Source organism: Hemibagrus wyckioides, linkage group LG20 (genome assembly GCF_019097595.1).
Source record: "Hemibagrus wyckioides isolate EC202008001 linkage group LG20, SWU_Hwy_1.0, whole genome shotgun sequence".
Taxonomy (NCBI): Eukaryota; Metazoa; Chordata; class Actinopteri; order Siluriformes; family Bagridae; genus Hemibagrus; species Hemibagrus wyckioides.
Genome location: NC_080729.1, coordinates 15,223,934 through 15,242,003, shown reverse-complemented (window position 1 = coordinate 15,242,003; position 18,070 = coordinate 15,223,934). Strand labels below are relative to the sequence as shown.

General features: G+C 40.9%; 1 protein-coding gene across 4 annotated transcripts in view; it reads left to right on the top strand.

Annotated features, from left to right (window-relative positions):
* The window catches only part of LOC131371192 (receptor-type tyrosine-protein phosphatase mu-like), a 209,321-nt gene that overhangs the window by 81,689 nt on the left and 109,562 nt on the right, over positions 1 to 18,070 (top strand). For all 4 annotated transcript variants that reach the window (XM_058419037.1, XM_058419040.1, XM_058419039.1 and 1 more), the window contains exons 5-7: positions 4,328 to 4,443; positions 6,893 to 7,067; positions 15,909 to 16,202. In XM_058419037.1, coding sequence (XP_058275020.1) covers positions 4,328 to 4,443; positions 6,893 to 7,067; positions 15,909 to 16,202 — 585 coding nt within the window. The remainder of the gene's footprint in view (positions 1 to 4,327; positions 4,444 to 6,892; positions 7,068 to 15,908; positions 16,203 to 18,070) is intronic.

Sequence of the window (18,070 nt, the reverse complement as noted above, 5' to 3'; positions counted from 1 at the left end):
TGAGGAGATCATCATTGTTATTCACTTTACCTCTCAGTGGTCATAATGTTATGCCTGATCCGTGTAAAAAACAAAAGTCAATATAGATGTGAAAATAAACCAAAAAAACCTGTAGAGATAATATACACGAAAGAATATATAACATGCGAAATGGGATGCATGTTTTGAATAGTGTGTATGTCACTGTAAAGCGATGATCCTCTAAATACAAGTGCAGATAAATCGCTGCTCCTTCCCAAGTGGAGGAGTTATGTGTTGATCTGTCTGATAGCTGCAGGTATAAAGACCTCGCTCCTTTCTGCATCGAGGTTGGAGTAGCTCCCGCTCAGTTTGCTCCTCTGTGCATTGATTGTTGGATGGAGCAGGTGGCACTGATTGCTCATGATGACCATGAGCTTGGACAGTTTCCTGCTCTCCAATGCAGTCCAGCTCTCTTAATGTCTGCTGGTGTCCTTTGTACTGTAGTGATGCCACTTGCCCAGCAGAAGTAGAAGACGTCACTCAACACAACAAGCTTAAAGAATGTTCGTAGTAGCTGACCAAAGGACCTGAGCTGTCCACATTCATGTCCAGATTGTCATTCAGGTGAATTACCAGGAACTGTAGTTCTGTTTAGCTAACATGGCTGCTTTAACATACAAATGAACAGATGATACAGGTTCACCGATATTCTGCTCTGTGGCTTAAGTAAAAGAACAGGAGGAGGACACTAAAATAATTGAAAAAGAAAAAGAAGAAGTGAATTAGAGCGAGATTTTTTTAGCATTGGAAGAAAAATATTGAAATTCACACTCAGGCTGAGAATGTGTCATCATCGCCTCTTTCAGACAGCTCCACTTGTGTTTTAGAGTCTGACTGTGTAAAGTAAACTATACTAATTTCTTTCAAGAGCATTAGCAGCCTCTCCCTAGAGTCTCAGCACTCCAATAAACACTGCTTATGGCTTTGAGAGAACGAAAAAAAAATAAGAGAGAGGAGTGGATTGAGTAGTAACGTTCTGGTGCCAATAATGTACTCTAAAGTCCAGTCTGAGTAAGCGTGGATGACTTAAATAAATGATCATCACCTGACTGTGAGGAGGTGGGTGAATGTCAATGACCCTCTACTCTGACATTAAATGAAATAAAATCAATTATGAATGTATTTAACATACACTACCAGTCAAAAGTTTGGACACACCTTTTAATTCAATGTTTTTTATTTTTCTATTCTACATTCTAGAACAATACTGGAGATTTCAAAACTATGAAATAACACACATGGACTTAAGTAATCCATATGTAATAACAAAAACAGCAGTCAGTTGTTATTTTAAGACACGAAGGTCAGGTGTTCTGGAATAGTTCTTGCAAGAACAATATTGTCAAGTGCATTTGCAAAACCCATCAAGCACCATGATGAAACTGGCTCACATGAAGACCATCCCAGGAAAGCAAGACCAAAACTGACCTCTGCTGCAGAGGAGAAGTTCATTTAGAGTCACCAGCCTCAGAAATCACCAATTAACAGCACCTCAGATTAGAGGCGTTATGAAGGCTTTACAGAGCATCAGTAGCAGACATATCTCAATATCAACTGTTCAAAGGACATTATTGTGTATTTCAGCCGCCTTCAGGATTGTTTTACAATGTAGAAAGAAATAAACATCAGGAAAGACCATGGAATTAGAAGGTGTGTCCAAACTTTTGACTGGTAGTGTATTTTATTATCATTTACTACAATATTAATATTTTATCATCATATTGAACAGCCCTGGATATTATTATTAAAATAAAATAAAGATTTTCTTAATTATTTTTATATCCTTTTTATTACATATTCAGTTATGCAAAATAAATCGGTAAACAGCTGTCGCTTTCAAGTCATGTGTGTGATGATGTCTGTTTCACGGGGTCTTTAAATAAAATCTACAGTTCCGAAATGTATTATAAATGCAGTTTTTAAAAGAATATCACCAAAACGTCAGACCACGTGAAGTGTTTTCCCATGGACAAATATCTCTCCTTTAGAAATATCAGAGAAAAATCTCTCCGTTTTAGATGACACACGGTGGCAGGCGGCTCAAATCCGAGACCGTCAAAGTATGACACTAACCATCACCACAGATCAGTCAAAGACCCAGTCCCTGTAATTTAGCGTAATACTTTCATTATTCTGAGCGTTAATGCTGATTTCTTGAGCGTTAAATTGAGTGATGGGACTCGCCTTTGTTTTTTTCCGTTTTTCCCTTCATAGCAAAAAATAGTCACATTCATTTCCTATTCATGAAAGCAGATGGCATGGCTGCCTTCACTCCAAGGTGCCATTAACACTACAGGGGGTCTATCTATCATTAAAGAAAAAAAAACTACTTTACCGAAAAGAGAAATAGATACAGGCAACCTGCCATAGAAAAGTACTGTGGGTCAAAGTAATAAAAGCAGTGATATTTCAAACAGAAAAGTAACTGGTGAAATATTGAACAGAGAGAAGAAGAGTGAGAGGAAGAGATTAAATTAGCAGCGTTACAGTCTGTGAAGAACGGCTCACGTATCGATTCAAGGTCGCCGCGGCCTGATTTCCGCAAGAGACGAGTAATCAAACATTACACTTCATAACTTGATTTACATGGGACCGCATCCCAGACGCTGCCTCTCGTTGTAAATGCATATTGACCCGGATATGAGCGAGCTCTCTTGTTGAGGCGGAGAAAGACTAATTCGAGTAGCACAGAGTCTACAATCTGTAGAGTTTGCGATTTGAGATTTTATTAGAGGACGATGAATAAGATTTCAATCTAGCTGATGGGGAAAATAAAAATTATGACATTGATTTTTTTTAAAAATGTGTTTAGTAATGAGCAGGAGAAGCAGGAGGTACAGTAAAGAGATTAAACACTAGTTGCACTGATTTCACTTTTTTGATTCTGTATCTTCCCAAAATCTGTCGAAGAGTTTTCTACTTGTGTCTAGGCGCTCCAGTCCAAATTCTTTCTCTTATTAGCTATCATATGTGAGGGTATGCTGTATTACACTATATTGCCAAAAGTTTTGGGACGTCTACCTTTACATGCACGTGAATGTAATATGGAGTTGGACCGCCCTTCGCAGCTCTTCTCAACTCATCTGGGAAGGCTTTCCATAAGGTTTAGGAGTGTGTTTATGGGAATTTTTTCCTCTAGAAGCGCATTTGTGAGGTCAGTCACTGATGTTGGACGAGAAGGCCTGGCTCGCAGTCTCCGCTCTAATTCATATTAAAGGTGTTCTATCGGGTTGAGGTCAAGTTCCTCCACACCAAACTCCCTCATCCATGTCTTTATGGGTGCACTGGTGCGCAGTCGTGTTGGAACAGGAAGGGGTCATCCCCAAACTGTTCCCACAAAGTATGAAATTTCATCCAAAATGTCTTGGTTTGCTGAAGCATTAACCCCTGAAAAACAGCACCTGAATTCAATGATTTGGAGGCGTGTCCCAAAACTTTTGGCAATATAGTGGACTCAGACTGTTTTGTTATGTGATGCAACAAAGCAGTTGCTTTTATATTGGAGAAATTTGACAACTGCTTTATGTATTGCAATGCCTCCTAATGGTGGAAAAATCTCCATATATAAAGAATCACTGTATTATAGAAACTCCTTTTGACCAATCACATTCCAGTCTTTTATCATCTACTCTTATTATTTGCTGGTTGAAAAAACATTTTTACTTATTTGTTTTACTTTTACTAGAACCTGTTATTGTATGAATCAAATGTTATGGTATGAATAAGGCTCAGGATACAATTGTGAGGTGTTCACTGAAGCCAGTAATGCAGATATAATGACAAACTGGTGGCTGTAGACAATGGGAAAGGGAAACCAGTTAAAAGGGGTAGAAGTGTAACAAAACTACATCACCAAAGCTTGGTAATGTGTCCAGTGTCCAGTTAAAAGTCTGAATAGCTATAATGTTAGGGATAGGGTTATGGGTGGAGCAAGTCATACTTTTCCTTAATTTGTATGAAACTGAAATCATTCAATCAAAATACAAAAGGAATTGACCAGCAGCTGGGACTAATGATCAGGTGAGGCCTGCTGCATAGCAGATAAGGTAGAGCTCTATATGAAAACATGCATGTCACTATGTCCTGAATCACATCATGTTCACTCTGTAGTACACCAGGCAACCGAGAAGGTCTAGTGTACTTCTGAAATCCTACAGTGTGTTGCAGTAATTTATTGCCTAATAATAATTTAGCATCAGAATAGGAATTATTACCATTTGGGTTGCATGAGTAAAGGGATATGAGAATGGCAGTGTGTGTGTGTTTGTGTGTTAATAACAGTGTTTGTGTTGTTTTTTATGCGCAGTGACGACGCCACACTTCCTCCATATCAAAGGAGTGGAGGTGAACGCGGGGCAGACAGCTACCTTTCACTGCACCGTCAACGGAGAGTGGAGAGACAACTTTCACCTGTGGCTTCAGGTCTCACACACACACACACACACAGACACACACACACACACACACAGACACACACACACACAAGCACAATCTTTATACACACAGTCCTCTATGCATTCTACCATAAAAATTCCAACACAGCATCAAAGCTGCTTATGAATATTAATAGTAGCTAAGGGCTGATATTAGCTTCTCCAAAGAAGTATACACTTGTTATTGGTATAACAGGCTTATTCACACCCGCCTTAACCCTACCTGAACATTTGTCTAATCACAGCATTCTGGGTAAATAGGTCAAGATGTTGCTCTCAGTGCTCTCAGTGTGTTTACTTTCATACACACTCGATGTTACAGAGGCTCTGAGAGCGAATTGTTAGTGCTAGTTTTTGCATTTCAGCAAGTAGATCCGATCATGTGGACATATATATATATATATATATATATACACATATATAAAACCCATACAGTTGACCAGTACGCCTTTGACCAATCAGAACCCAGCATTGAACTCGACCTCTTGCCGTTCCGCTTGGCTGGACTACATCATACCAGGCTCGCCTTATTCAGATGCAGAGCTCTTTTCACGCCACACTCTTTCTCTTTCATCCCTCTTTTTTCAGTCTTGCTTTCTTTGCACCTCACCTCTACATCTTGTATATGGCGCTTGTAAAGCTTTCTAATGCCTCATCAAGTTTTCAGTGTGGCATTTTATAAACCGCAGCCTCTATCACAATCTCTCTTTCTCTCTCTCTCTCTCTCTCTCCAAGGTGTGGCAAGGTCAGACATCACATAGCTACACACATTCTCCAAATTCTCTTCTACACTATAAAGCAGCTGTTGAAATGAATTTTAAAACATTAGACACTTTTAAACATTCTGTCTTATAGGAAAGTCAGTTGATATTTACTGCTTTCATTATATTTCAACATCACATGAAAATGAGGTTTCTAGCTGAAGTACAAGCGTAAATCTTAAACCAATGAGCGTAATTGAAACTGCAGTGAAACGTACGACACACACACACAAAAAAGCCGGCAATGGCCTTGAGCAGTGTCTAATCAGAACCTGCAGGAGTTACTTAATGGAACTTCCTTGTAGTAGATGAACATGAGAGAAATAAGAAATTAGAGACAAATTTGTGTTCAGTATGATGATTTAAACTATATTGCCAAAAGTTTTGGGACACCCCTCCAAATCATTGAATTCAGATGTTGTTTTTCAGGGGTTGGGCTTGGTCTCTTAGTTCCAGTGAAAGGAACTCTTAATGCTTCAACATACCAAGACATTTTGGACAATTTCATGCTCCCAAGTTTGCGAGAACAGTTTGAGGATGTCCCCTTCCTGTTCCAACATGACTGCACACCAGTGCACAAAGCAAGGTCCATAAAGACATGGATGGGTGACTTTGGTGTGGAGGAATTTGACTGGCCTGCACCTCAACCCCGACAGAACACCTTTGGGATGAATTAAAGCAGAGACTGTGAGCCAGGCCTTCTCGTCCAACATCAGTGCCTGACCTCACAAATGTGCCTCTAGAGGAATGGTCAAAAAATTCCAATAAACACACTCCTAAACCTTGTGGAAAGCCTTCCCAGATGAGTTGAAGCTGTAAAGGGTAGGCCAACTCCATATTAAATTCATGTGCATGTAAATGCAGATGTCCCAAAACTTTTGGCAATATAGTGTATGTGTAATGAGTTTAAATGCTAACTAACCAGGAGCCCAAGAAAGTGGACTTGATCCTTCTCTCTGGGTGAGATAGATTACATTAGTCCTTATTTATTTACTTATTGATTGATTTTAATTTATTGGTCTCCTGCCCTTGTATCCGGTGTCCCTGCCTGGCAAAAGGTGGCACGCAATATTTTGAAATGCAAGAGTAGCAAAGCAGACCCATGCTATTAAATCCCTGATTGTTTATCCTTTTGCTAATAATTCATTAGGAAATTCATAATTTACGCGTTCAGCTGTGCCGGCAATCAGGGTATACCTTCCCATACCTTATCACACCTCTGGTCTCGTTCTCTTTGTGTTTTGTCGTACCTTCTCACTCTGATTCTGGATGCTCTGTGTGTGCAGGACCTCTGCCAGGTAGTTAGTCACTTAAATAAACACATCCTCATTACTCGGCAAAAGAAAGTCAAACATTAAGTGAAGTCCCCCAGTGACAGTAATGAAGAAAGATCTCCAGTGAACAAATGGCCCCCATCTGCCTGCTACGCTGGGTGACAGCTGGGGAAAGTGTGTGTGTGTGTTGCATGTATGTGTGCATACAAGGAGGAGAGATGATTGAAAATGAAAACTTTCAGCCAAGGAAACAAACACGGAAATATGTTACCGTGAACGCCTTGCGATAATGGAGTAATACTCTACTGCACAGATGTGCACATGCTGACATACTGGTGCTCTCATACACACTAGGAGTGGAGGCATCTTCTTTATATTATATCTGTTATATGTATGGCTGCAGGGTATCGGTGGACGAGAGGCACCTATGAAGGCCACTAAACCGTGGAATAACCAGCGGTTCATTGGGATGTTCGACGTGGTGAACACCACAAAACAGGACTCGGGCCGCTACCGCTGCATAGTCCATTCCACCAGAGGAGTAGGAGTGTCCAACTACGGAGAACTGACAATTAAACGTGAGTCCACACCATACACCTCATTCTCTCACTATCTCACTCACTCACCTGTGGCTAAAAAGTTCAGCAAGAGCATAGCAGCTACTTAGAAAGCAATATATAAGTCTCTAACTTTGAGAGTGTGAGACGCAATGTTAGCTGACGAGGCTGTGAGGAAGATTGATGGGCATTTTATGTTAACAGCCTGCACTCTCTTTGTTTTGATGTGTGTGTATGTGTGTGTGTCTTTACAAGCCTTGTCCTTGACCGAGAGTGTATCCGCTCTGGAAGGACATAAAGGCTGTGTATTGATGTACAGTAGGCTGTCCAGCTTAGGCCTCCGCCAGTCACTTGATATGAATTTATAGAGGCACCTGCTTCTAAATCCTCCTTTCCCTTCTCTCTCCTGTAGCCGCGAGAGCTAGGTAATGGCCTTCAATATTTCTCCTCCTCAATTTCCCCCGCTCTCTCTTTCTCCTTCGTGACGAGCGGCGAATTGAATTTATGGCCCTGTAGTTTGTTGCCGCTTTTTTATGGACTCGCAGCTTAAGGTGATTGACTGCTTTAATCCCAGCTGTCTACACAGAGAGATGTCAGTCAAACCACGTCTGCCTCGGCATTCTTTCAGGTGCTTTTAAAGTGTTCAGATGTTATGGATCATCACAGGTCTACAAGGACATTTTTGTTAATGTATACGGGTATAAATACCCACACACTCACGCCTAACTAGATCCTAGCTTCCCTACAGTGCAGTGCAATATTTCTCAGGCGGTACATTGATATAAATGAGACACTTGTAGGGATTTTCAAAGACTTTTTCTTCATCTCTTGGTTGAACATAACTACAAAGGGAAATCGTCTATTTGCTTTAAAACATTACTTGTTACAAACCTAGTGCACATACAGGCACAGTGTCACAAAGCAGCAGCAGTGTTAAAGCTGACAGTTTGTTATTGATAATCATGTCTAGAGGAAATTTTCAGGAACACAAAGTAGTGGCCAATAACTGCACAGTGCCAAAGAGCGATTTTGCCAATTGATTGTACGCTAGTGTGGATTTGTCAAGATTAAGCATCATCTCATGCATGGCTCTGTGGATCTCTCAAGTTCATCTGGCGAGAAAATGCCCCGGTGGTCCAGCGTCAGGATTCCACACTTTCTCTGCTGTGCCCTTGGTTTGATTCCCGGGCAAGTAACCGTCCAGTTTAACTCTCAGTGCCGGTCCCAGGTTCAGATAAAATGTCCGGGTTGCATCCAGAAGGGCATCCAGCGTAAAACCTGATCTGCTGTGGTGACCCTGAACAGGGAGCAGCTAAAGGACAGCAACAACATCTGGCTAGAAAATGAATTCATATGATATATGTACAGAGTAGTTACATTTTAGACCCATGGCTAAAGCAGTCTGAGTTGTGATCAGGTGCATCCTGTTGGATTTTGATTACCTTGAAATATTTACCTGGAACTAAATTGGAGTCCACCTGTGGAAAAATTCTTTTCCAATTTTCCAAGGCACACACCTGTGTATATACACCAATCAGGTATAACATTATGACCACCTGCCTAATATTGTGTTGCTCTCCCTTTTGCTGCCAAAACAGCCCTGACCCGTCAAGGCATGGACTCCACTAGATCCCTGAAGGTGTGCTCTGGTATCTGGCACCAAGATTAGCAGCAGATCCTTTAAGTCCTGTAAGTTGTGAGGTTGGGCCTCCATACTTTTGATAGATACTGACCACCGCAGACCGGGTACACCCCACAAGAGCTGCAGTTTTGGAGATGCTCTGATTGAGTCACCTCGCCATCACAATTCGGCTCTTATCAAACTCGCTCAAATCCTTACGCTTGCCCATTTTTCCTGCTTCTAACACATCAACTTTGAGGAAAAAATGTTCACTTGCTGCCTAATATATCCCACCCACTAACAGGTGCCATGATGAGGAGATCATCAGTGTTATTCACTTCACCTTTCAGTTCTCATAATGTTATTGCTGATCGGTGTAAAGTCCCACAATTCATGCTGTGCAAGGTCCCACATGCCAGATCAACAACCCAGCCATAAAGTCCTAAGAATTCTCTGTAGACCTCTACGATCAAATTGTGTTGGCTAGGCAAGGCTATGAAACCATTTGAATGTTTTCAGGAGCACAATGGTCTTTGTGAAATAGAAGTTTGGGAACACCGCGAAACAAACTCAGTCAACAAGGTCAAATTCAGTCAGAGACGTCACAGAGAAGAGAGAACCTACTGGAAGGGCAGCCATCTTAGATATACATAATCAATCAATATCGCAAAATATAATGATATCAGTTTCCTTTAACAAGAATTCATTACTGCCTTCTAACAGACTGATTAAGTGTTACGCATCTCTGTCACTGCACTGTGTAGTGTGAATGTGAAGGATTTGGACACATCCTGAGATCATGTATGTCTCATTCAGACGCCAGAATAATGACATCTGACTCCTGAGGATCGTTACATGGATCTTACTGGAAAGACTCTTGCAAGAAATGTGTCATTTACTATAAAAATACAAGATTGTTAAATGTTAAGGCAACAATTATAATTTAACTGATACTGTTTGGTGATATTGGCCAGCTTTACTGAAAACAGTCTTTTATTTAGGCCTCCTTAACATGTATCCTAACAGTGAATTTTCACTTCTCGTGTGTTTGAGCAGGCAGCTTGGGGTGTCGGCTCTTTGTCTACTCCGTCTTTGGCGTTTGCAGGATTATAGTAATTAGCAGCATTATCATTTTCGCACCTTCACACATTTATAGTAGTGCTGCAATTTCACATTTACTCTACAAACACCGAACCATATGACCCCCTTCACTCTTTCGCTCACAGTCAGGCTCTAGTTCTCCCCTCCAGCACGCTTCTTGATCCTCCCAGGGTTTTTCACTACTGCACGGATTCTTAACCCACCCCGGACGCTAACATGGCGTAGCGGTGTAATTGTGCCCGCTTAACTGATCTTGGAAGGTACAGCGCGGTTTTACGTAGCTGTGTCAATGCTAATGAGCAAAGCATGGTATAATTAGAAGGGCACAGAGATCTTGGTGTAACTTATTAAGCACTTCTTCTTCTCATCTGCCCCAATTAAAGGAACGGGCTACGCGGAAGGCAGAGCGTTAGCTTTAGTGAGCTAGCGGACTGACGGGATGAATTTGAATACTATACAAACTCAAAACCTTTTAAAAAAGGGTAGATCCTTAACAAGAAAGTTCAATTATTAATAAGAAAAAGTCGCTGCAGGGTTTTTGTGTGGTTTGTACACAGGTGCTGTACTGAAGCAAGCCACAGTTGTCCATTTTCCTAACCCTTTTAACACACACACATATACACACACAATATTTCTGTCTTCCTCTTACACACACACACACTTACTCATAGAAATATACACACTCCTGGCCATCTGAAAAACAGCCTTGTAACAGCTGTTCCTTACACATACCACACTGTCACATGCACAAGGACACACACCCACACACGCTCTGTGTTTCACCCAGCCCTACCACACACACACACACACACACAGTGCCATTCAGCAGCCAGTCGGTCTCAGCTGTGCCCCCTGTAGAAGCCCATCAGACATATACTGTCTCCCTGCTTGATATCTCTTAATCCCTCACACATGTATACACGTCTCACACTTTTTTATCTGTCTTTCTCTCTATTTCTGTCAGACACATGCTCATTCCAGATGCTCAGTGAAGGGCTTATCTCACCTGCCAAATATTTGCTAACATCTAAATCTGATTGTTTTGGCTGCAAATCTGCTACTATTCTATTTTTTTTCCCTTTACATTCATATATTTTTGTTCTGAATCCAAAAGTAAAATAAAACACTAGTTGTACAGGTAAATAGGTAAATAATAATATAATAGGTACAGTAACTCATTATGGTCATGTTCATGGAACTCAGTGTGAGCTCAGTGTGAAGGATGTGAAACATAGCTGTCTTATTGTTGTGCTATAGGCAGGTGGTAGATTACTGTGTTAAACGGCTGTTATTGAATGCTGGATTCTGATTGGTTGCTGATAAAGAAAGGAATAAAACACGTTGCAACATGCTGTTAAAGCACAACATGCATGTGTTATGTGCCTCACCTCAACTACTAACATGGAGGCAGAAATGATTGAACCTTATACTGTATTTGAATGTCTCCGATGATGTTCAACCGAGGAAGTATCTTGTAGAGAGAGAGAGAGAGAGAGAGAGAGAACACTCTTGACAGTTCAACAATAGCTCTTCTAGGAAGTGGTACTTAAGTTGTAGAAATAAGGAGACAAGAGAAATGAGGTGCATTAAGAACAGAGGTTGGCTATCGACATTATTGTCAGCATGTCGCCACAGTCCTAATAAGACATAACAGCTCTCTTTTAGACCTCTGCTCTATGCAAAAAAAAAACCTTATTTACCCACAAAAGCAATTCTAATTGAAATGCTTAAAACTATCGATCCTGACAGATGGACTCATTTGAAATACAAATCAATTGTTCCTATGAACTGTATATTACATGCCAGTTTTAGACGTCAGACAAAGCCTTTTAAATGGTTGAAGTGTATTGAGTCGCTAAATTAAATCTGAGCATCAGCTCTCATGTAATTGTATGTTCAGGAAGATAACAAAGAAGAAAGTTTATCAGGTACATCTAGCTTCTGGCTACACTTAATGGCCAGATTATCACCTATATGTACTTTATGGCTGGACAGTTACTGACTGAAGCTCGCCCACTGATATGCACAAACCTCATCTACCTGTCCATCATCGAAAAGACATCACTGTAGGACCAGGTTGTTATGCAAGGACAAGCTAGCTAACACAGGAGGAGTCTATTCCCTGTTCCACACAGGAGCGAACGTTAGCCAACATATTTATTTACATGAATTTTAATAGTGTGTTACGAGATGTCATTAGCTTATAATATTAAAACTTTTACATTTACAGCATTTGGCAGACATCTTTATTACAGACTTTTAAAGTCTCTATCAATGAATACAGAGATACTGAGTCGGAAACTCTTTTGAGAGGTAATATAGCAAGAAAAGGGCTTTTTTAAGTGCTTTTAAGTCAGGAAGAGCTAGGTCTTTAGACATCGTTTAAAGACTGAGAGTAACACTGCTGTTTGGAGGTATAGGGGAATTTTATTCCATCACCCAGATGCCAGGACAGAGAAGAGTCTTGATGCATGCCTTGTTTGTATCCTGTGAGATGGTGGGATCAGTCGAGCAGATACGATGTAGAATGTTGGTTAGCTGTGTGCCTTTAATATATGATGGGGTCTATAACCTTGTACATGGTTTACCTTTAACATTCACATGGCTTTCTGACAACTACTGACTTCCCTGAACTGGAATACACCGACGAGGCATAGCATTCCGAGCAGTGACAGGTGAAGTGAATAACACTGATTATCTAGTATATTATCTGATTATCTAGATTATTAAGTATATCTAAAATGGCTGCCCTTTAGGTAGGTTCTCTCATCTCTGTGGAGGACTTCTGACGCTCTTCTCATGACCTCTCTGACCGAATTGGGCCTTGTTGACTGAGTTTGGTCGTGGTGTTTCCAAACTTCTGTTTCACAAAGATGGAGCCCATTATGCTCCTGAAAACATTCAAATGGTTTCATAGCCTTGCCTAGATCTATACGGCAACATAGTTTGATGTCTGTTAGTGGGTGGGATATATTAGGCAGCAAATGAACATTTTGTCCTCAAAGAAGTAGGAAAAATGGACAAGCGCAAGGATTTGAGCGAGTTTGACAAGGGACAAAATTGTGATGGCTAGACGACTGGATCAGAGCATCTCCAAAACTGCAGCTCTTGTGGGGTGTTCCCAGCTTGCAGTGGTCAGTATCTATCAAAATTGGTCCAAGGAAGGAACAGTGGAGGACCAGTGACAGGGTCATGGGCGGCCAAGGCTCACTGATGCACGTGGGGAGCGAAGACTGGTCCGTGCGTCAACAGACGAGCTACTGTTGCTCAAATTGCTGAAGAAGTTAATGCTGGTTCTGTCAGAATGTACAGTGCATGATGGGTCAGGACTGTTTTAGCAGCAAAAGGGGGACCAACACAATATTAGGCATAATATCATAATCATTGAATGGATCTCAACCAAAAGTAAAGTTGCATTATTTTAAATTCTGGATACCGCTTAAAAAAATTGAAAAGACAGGAAACTATATTTTTAAAGATTATGGCACAGGCTGTATCATGGACATTCTGACAGCTGATTATAACCTGAATTAATTAGACTAGTGAAGTGAATTTTGCTACAGCACATAGCTATCCAGCAACTTAATCCAAGCCTGAGGAAATCACACTTACATGGCAAAGCTGTTTGATAGTGTTTACTGCTACAGTGTATAAACAGGCTCCTTACCCATCATGATCTTCGCAGGAAGCCTACAAATGGAATAAAAATCTTTTTAGATTGTTTTGGTAAAATATATTTACGCTGGAAACAGAGAAGACCAACAGCTTTCAAAAGGAATTTCCAAACCTCAATATGTGTTTATTTATTTTATTAAATCATATATTGTTTTGATTTTTATTTCTTTTTAGCTTTATGACATTGTCACCTAAGATGCGTTTCCAGTCACATAGACGTTCCCAATCATACTGAAAACTAAACGCAAGCCTTTTTGTGGTCAAATGAATAAATATGAAGTCAGCAAATACATTATTTATATTTGTCTTTGAAACAAATTCCAAGCCTAAGCCTTTAATGAGTTCTTGCCCCAAGGCCAAGATTTTGATTTATTTGACTTAACTTTACTTATGTGCTCACCCAGTAAGGCTAAATTTTTAGCATGCTCCACATGTTTATAGAGCTTTTCTTCCTTTTCTTACCTGTCCTGCTTTAACTCTTTCCCCTGTTGCGGTGTGGTGCAGGGTGGCTTCTGAGACCGAGCCAAATTACACAGTTCACGTTAGGTGATGTCTGATTGGTCGGCTGTGACGAGATAGATTATGGGGTATTTAGGCCTCTGGCTGGGGTCAGTGTGGAACAGCCATCTGCAGGATCTGTGACCTGCATGTAGCTGGTTTACACACACACACACACACACACACACACATGGATACATACACTGCACACAAATGTAAACACACTGTGTTGTTAGCGCTCCCCTCAGGCTGATTGGAGGAACTCAGCTCTGATCTGTAGCTGTTTGTGACTTAGAGTAAGAGTAATGCACCATGCCTTGAACACATATATATATACACACACACACACACACACACACACACACACTATAACCAGTTTATTTATTCATTACTTTGTGCCAGTATTTCCATCCTGATCGATCTCTGCAGTTAGAAGGCGTCCGTAATAAATATGAATTACACTTTATTATCATATTGGCAATAGTGTAATGGTCTTGTGGTGGGCATCAATCACTTCTGCCTGCCCCAGAGGGCGTATATCCTCTCTAAATGATGCCATCCAACAGGACACCGTCTGCACAGCTAGCACAGAAGCTGCCAAAGGCATAAAGTTTTGATGTGTTCATCAATGATAATGTCCAGGCTGTAGCTGTGCATATAAACATGCTCTGATCTTCAACGGACAGTTCTAGATCTGCTATGCAAATCTCTCTGGTCTTCTCGCGTGCATAAGGACATATGCAGTATATATCAGTCAGAAATGTTACATTTGGTCCAAGATGTTTTGTTGATCGATTCTGCAATCTGGCTCAGTCAGCTTTTCCTGCAACCTTTGAAGCAAATGTAGACGGAAGACATAGCTTCTGTACTAGAGACAGTGGCAGCAATAGGCTCTTCCTCCACTCGGGCACATACACATATACATCCTACGCCTCAAAAAAAGCCGTCTAACAGCATGTTATTGATTAAGAATAAGCGCTTCAATAAACCTGAATCTGTCCTGATGCTCATATTTTGCAGCTAAGCAGCATGGTCCAGTCCTCTGCAGTATACGTAATAAACTGCTGCTTCTGACTTTAAAGACCTGACACTTAAGCACAAGCCTTTTCATTGACTACGTTAATAAAGAGCATATAGAGAAGAGTCCTCTGACCCTTTCTGGCTTGAATATAGTCAAGAAAGTGTGCAAACCAGCAATGGATAAGATTGTTCAAAGGAATTTTCCTCAGTACGTCCTCTTTGTATCCTCTCATCATAACAACAGCTTCCATTGTCTCTTTAGCCTTGTCGAGTTAACCTCTGAACTGACCCCAGGTCTGCACTTCAGGGATGTAGGGATGTCAAATACAGATACAGAAATATGAGGAAGGTGCCAAAAAGCTTCACATCACAGGCTAGATGTGTGTATGAGGCTTTGGGATCCCCACAGGATGGAATGAAAAACAATAAATGTTGTGTGAGTGCTTGAAAGTTTCAAGTATGAAGCTTATGGGCCAAGTTTCTCCAAAATTCCCAACTCAACTCATAAGGATTGAGAGGCACAGGACAGCATATCACTGATTAAAAATAATCATTTGATTAGTTTTAAAAACATTGCATGTTTATCTTGTAGTTCCTAAATGAACAACATTGTTTTATAAAGAAAAGAGAAAATCATAAGAGCATTATAATGTATTATTGTGACTATACTTCATTTTGACTAGCAGCGGCACTTCAATAGTAGTCCCAGTATGCTATCTGATATTTCTGGAAGGTAACAAGCCCAAAATCTGAAGTAAAATATTATAAAAGGTTTTATATGATTGATGGCAACAATAAACAGCGGTTCTTTGAACAACAGCAAGATATTATTGTTTTGAAACATAAAATATAGGAATCTTTCCAGAAAGTTCCACAGGATGTCTATTATGCATCTACTCATCCTCTTTGCATACTTATACACTGTTCTTCACCTACTCCTTTCCCAGAACCCCCAGTGCCCATCGCACCTCCCCAGCTGACAGCAGTGGGCGCCACCTACCTGTGGATCCAGCTCAACGCCAACTCCATCAACGGAGACGGACCGATCATCGGCCGTGAAGTAGAGTACCGTACCGTCTCAGGCACCATGTACGACCTGCAGCCTGTGGACAAGGCGTCACACAAGATCGGCCACCTGGCACCTGATACAGAGTACGAGATCAGTGTGCTGCTCACACGGCCACTGGACGGAGGCACGGGGGCACCCGGGCCTCCACTCCGGGCTCGTACCAAGTGTGCTGGTGAGTAGTGCGATGCTCGGTGTTGTGTAAAGTGTAAAAAAGAAGATATGTTTAAGACAATACATGCATACACGTTCGTACGGTTGTAGTTTAGGGCAGGGAATATGATATGTGTGTATGTTAACATCAAATTTTGATTGTAGGACGTTTGTCCTGTTATAGGCTGCAAAACATCATAACAGAAGTCTTGTAGTTGTTAAACATGTCTGTGAGAGTTGGCGAGTGTGTGTGTGGGGGGGGTGTCTGAATTTGGAAAGCGAGTTTAGGTTGTAATCAGGGATTTCTGACCTCCTGTTGAAGGTCTCACTGTTTCTCATTTGGGCATCTGATAGGGATGGATGTGTTGCTCACTTGGCATTCAATCCAAGGCCCTTAGGGTGTGTGTGTGTGTGTGTGTGTCTGTGTGTGTGTGTAAGTGCATGCATATTTCCAATGTGTGTGTGTGTGTGTGTGTGTGTGTGTAAGTGCATGCATATATCCAATATGTGTGTGTGTGTTTCTGTGTGTGTGTATGTGTGTAAGTGCATGCATATATCCAATATGTGTGTGTGTGTGTGTGTGTGTGTTTCTGTGTGTGTGTGTGTGTGTCTGTGCACGTTGACATATACTAAGTTGTTTAGTCTATGCATTAAGTGAGCAGGTGTGTAGAGTATATTGTGTGTTCTGTGGAGATTATATTTGTATAATTTTTGTGTGTAATTATCTTTTGTATGTATTAATTCTGTGTTAAAACCTCTCTCTCTCTCTCTCTCTCACACACATACTCTGTGTGTGTGTGATGGATGCTTTGCCCCATGAGGACTTTTCCAGGAAGGGCTCTTGATCTTCCGCTCTTCCCTCTTGGACTCCAGGCCCCTCTTTCCAATCTTAAACCGAAACTCTTCTCCCACTTCTATACATCACGCTAGCCTCACCGAGCACACCAGCGCTCTTTATTACCTTCACAGACACAAACTCTAACACACAGTTCATTAACCCATTCCCATTTATCAGCTCCTAGCATGGGGGCTATTATCCTATTATGGGCACCAGGCACCGTTTACCTCTCCTTAATGACTAGTTTGGCCCGCTTAAGTGAAACATAGAGACTGGGCACGCTTTAAAGGGTTAATGACTCTGTTATTTTGTCGTAATATATAGTGGCTATATTAGGGTTCGTCCTTTTTCTCCTCGCCTGGTCAATTTTTTTCCTTCTTTCTCCCTCCTTGCTTCCTTTGTTGTCTTTGTTCCTGGGCCGTAATGGAGGGATGATCACAAAGAAATACAAATTCAAGGAGAAAAGAGAGCCTCTGCTCTTGAAAGTAAATTGTATTACTTCGTATTCAAGCTTATCTATTGTGTTCGTTATTGCCTTGTGGTGCACACAAAGCCTGTTTTATGCTCAAGGTTCGTCCGATTGTGTGTGTGTGTGTGTGTGTGTCTCTGTGTGTGTGTTTAAAGGGCTGAGAATCGAGGTATAGAAGTTTTATAACAATCACTCGTTTTTCCCCCATTATTTTAGCCTGAAGAAAATCGTTTTGTTTCTGATACAAATAAAATTTCAGTGTAAACTAATCAGCTGATCTTTTTTAAGGGAACGATGTGCCTTTAACTGTTTTCTTGGCTTTTAGTTCTGGAAACTTAATGGAAAAAAAGGCATCAGTGCCACGAGACATATTTCACTTATGTAGAGCCCTTTTCCGTCAAAAAATTCAAGATCAACTTTAAGTATGCATTTTCACTTATATTTCATTATAAATATATTGTACAAGGTCAGCTAGAGCAGCGTGATTAGCGCTAAAATCCTCACAGCTGTATATAAATAAGCAGAACGCTAAGAGTAGATTTGCCAAATAGATAATGCTAATCTCGCTAATGGTGTTAAGGGA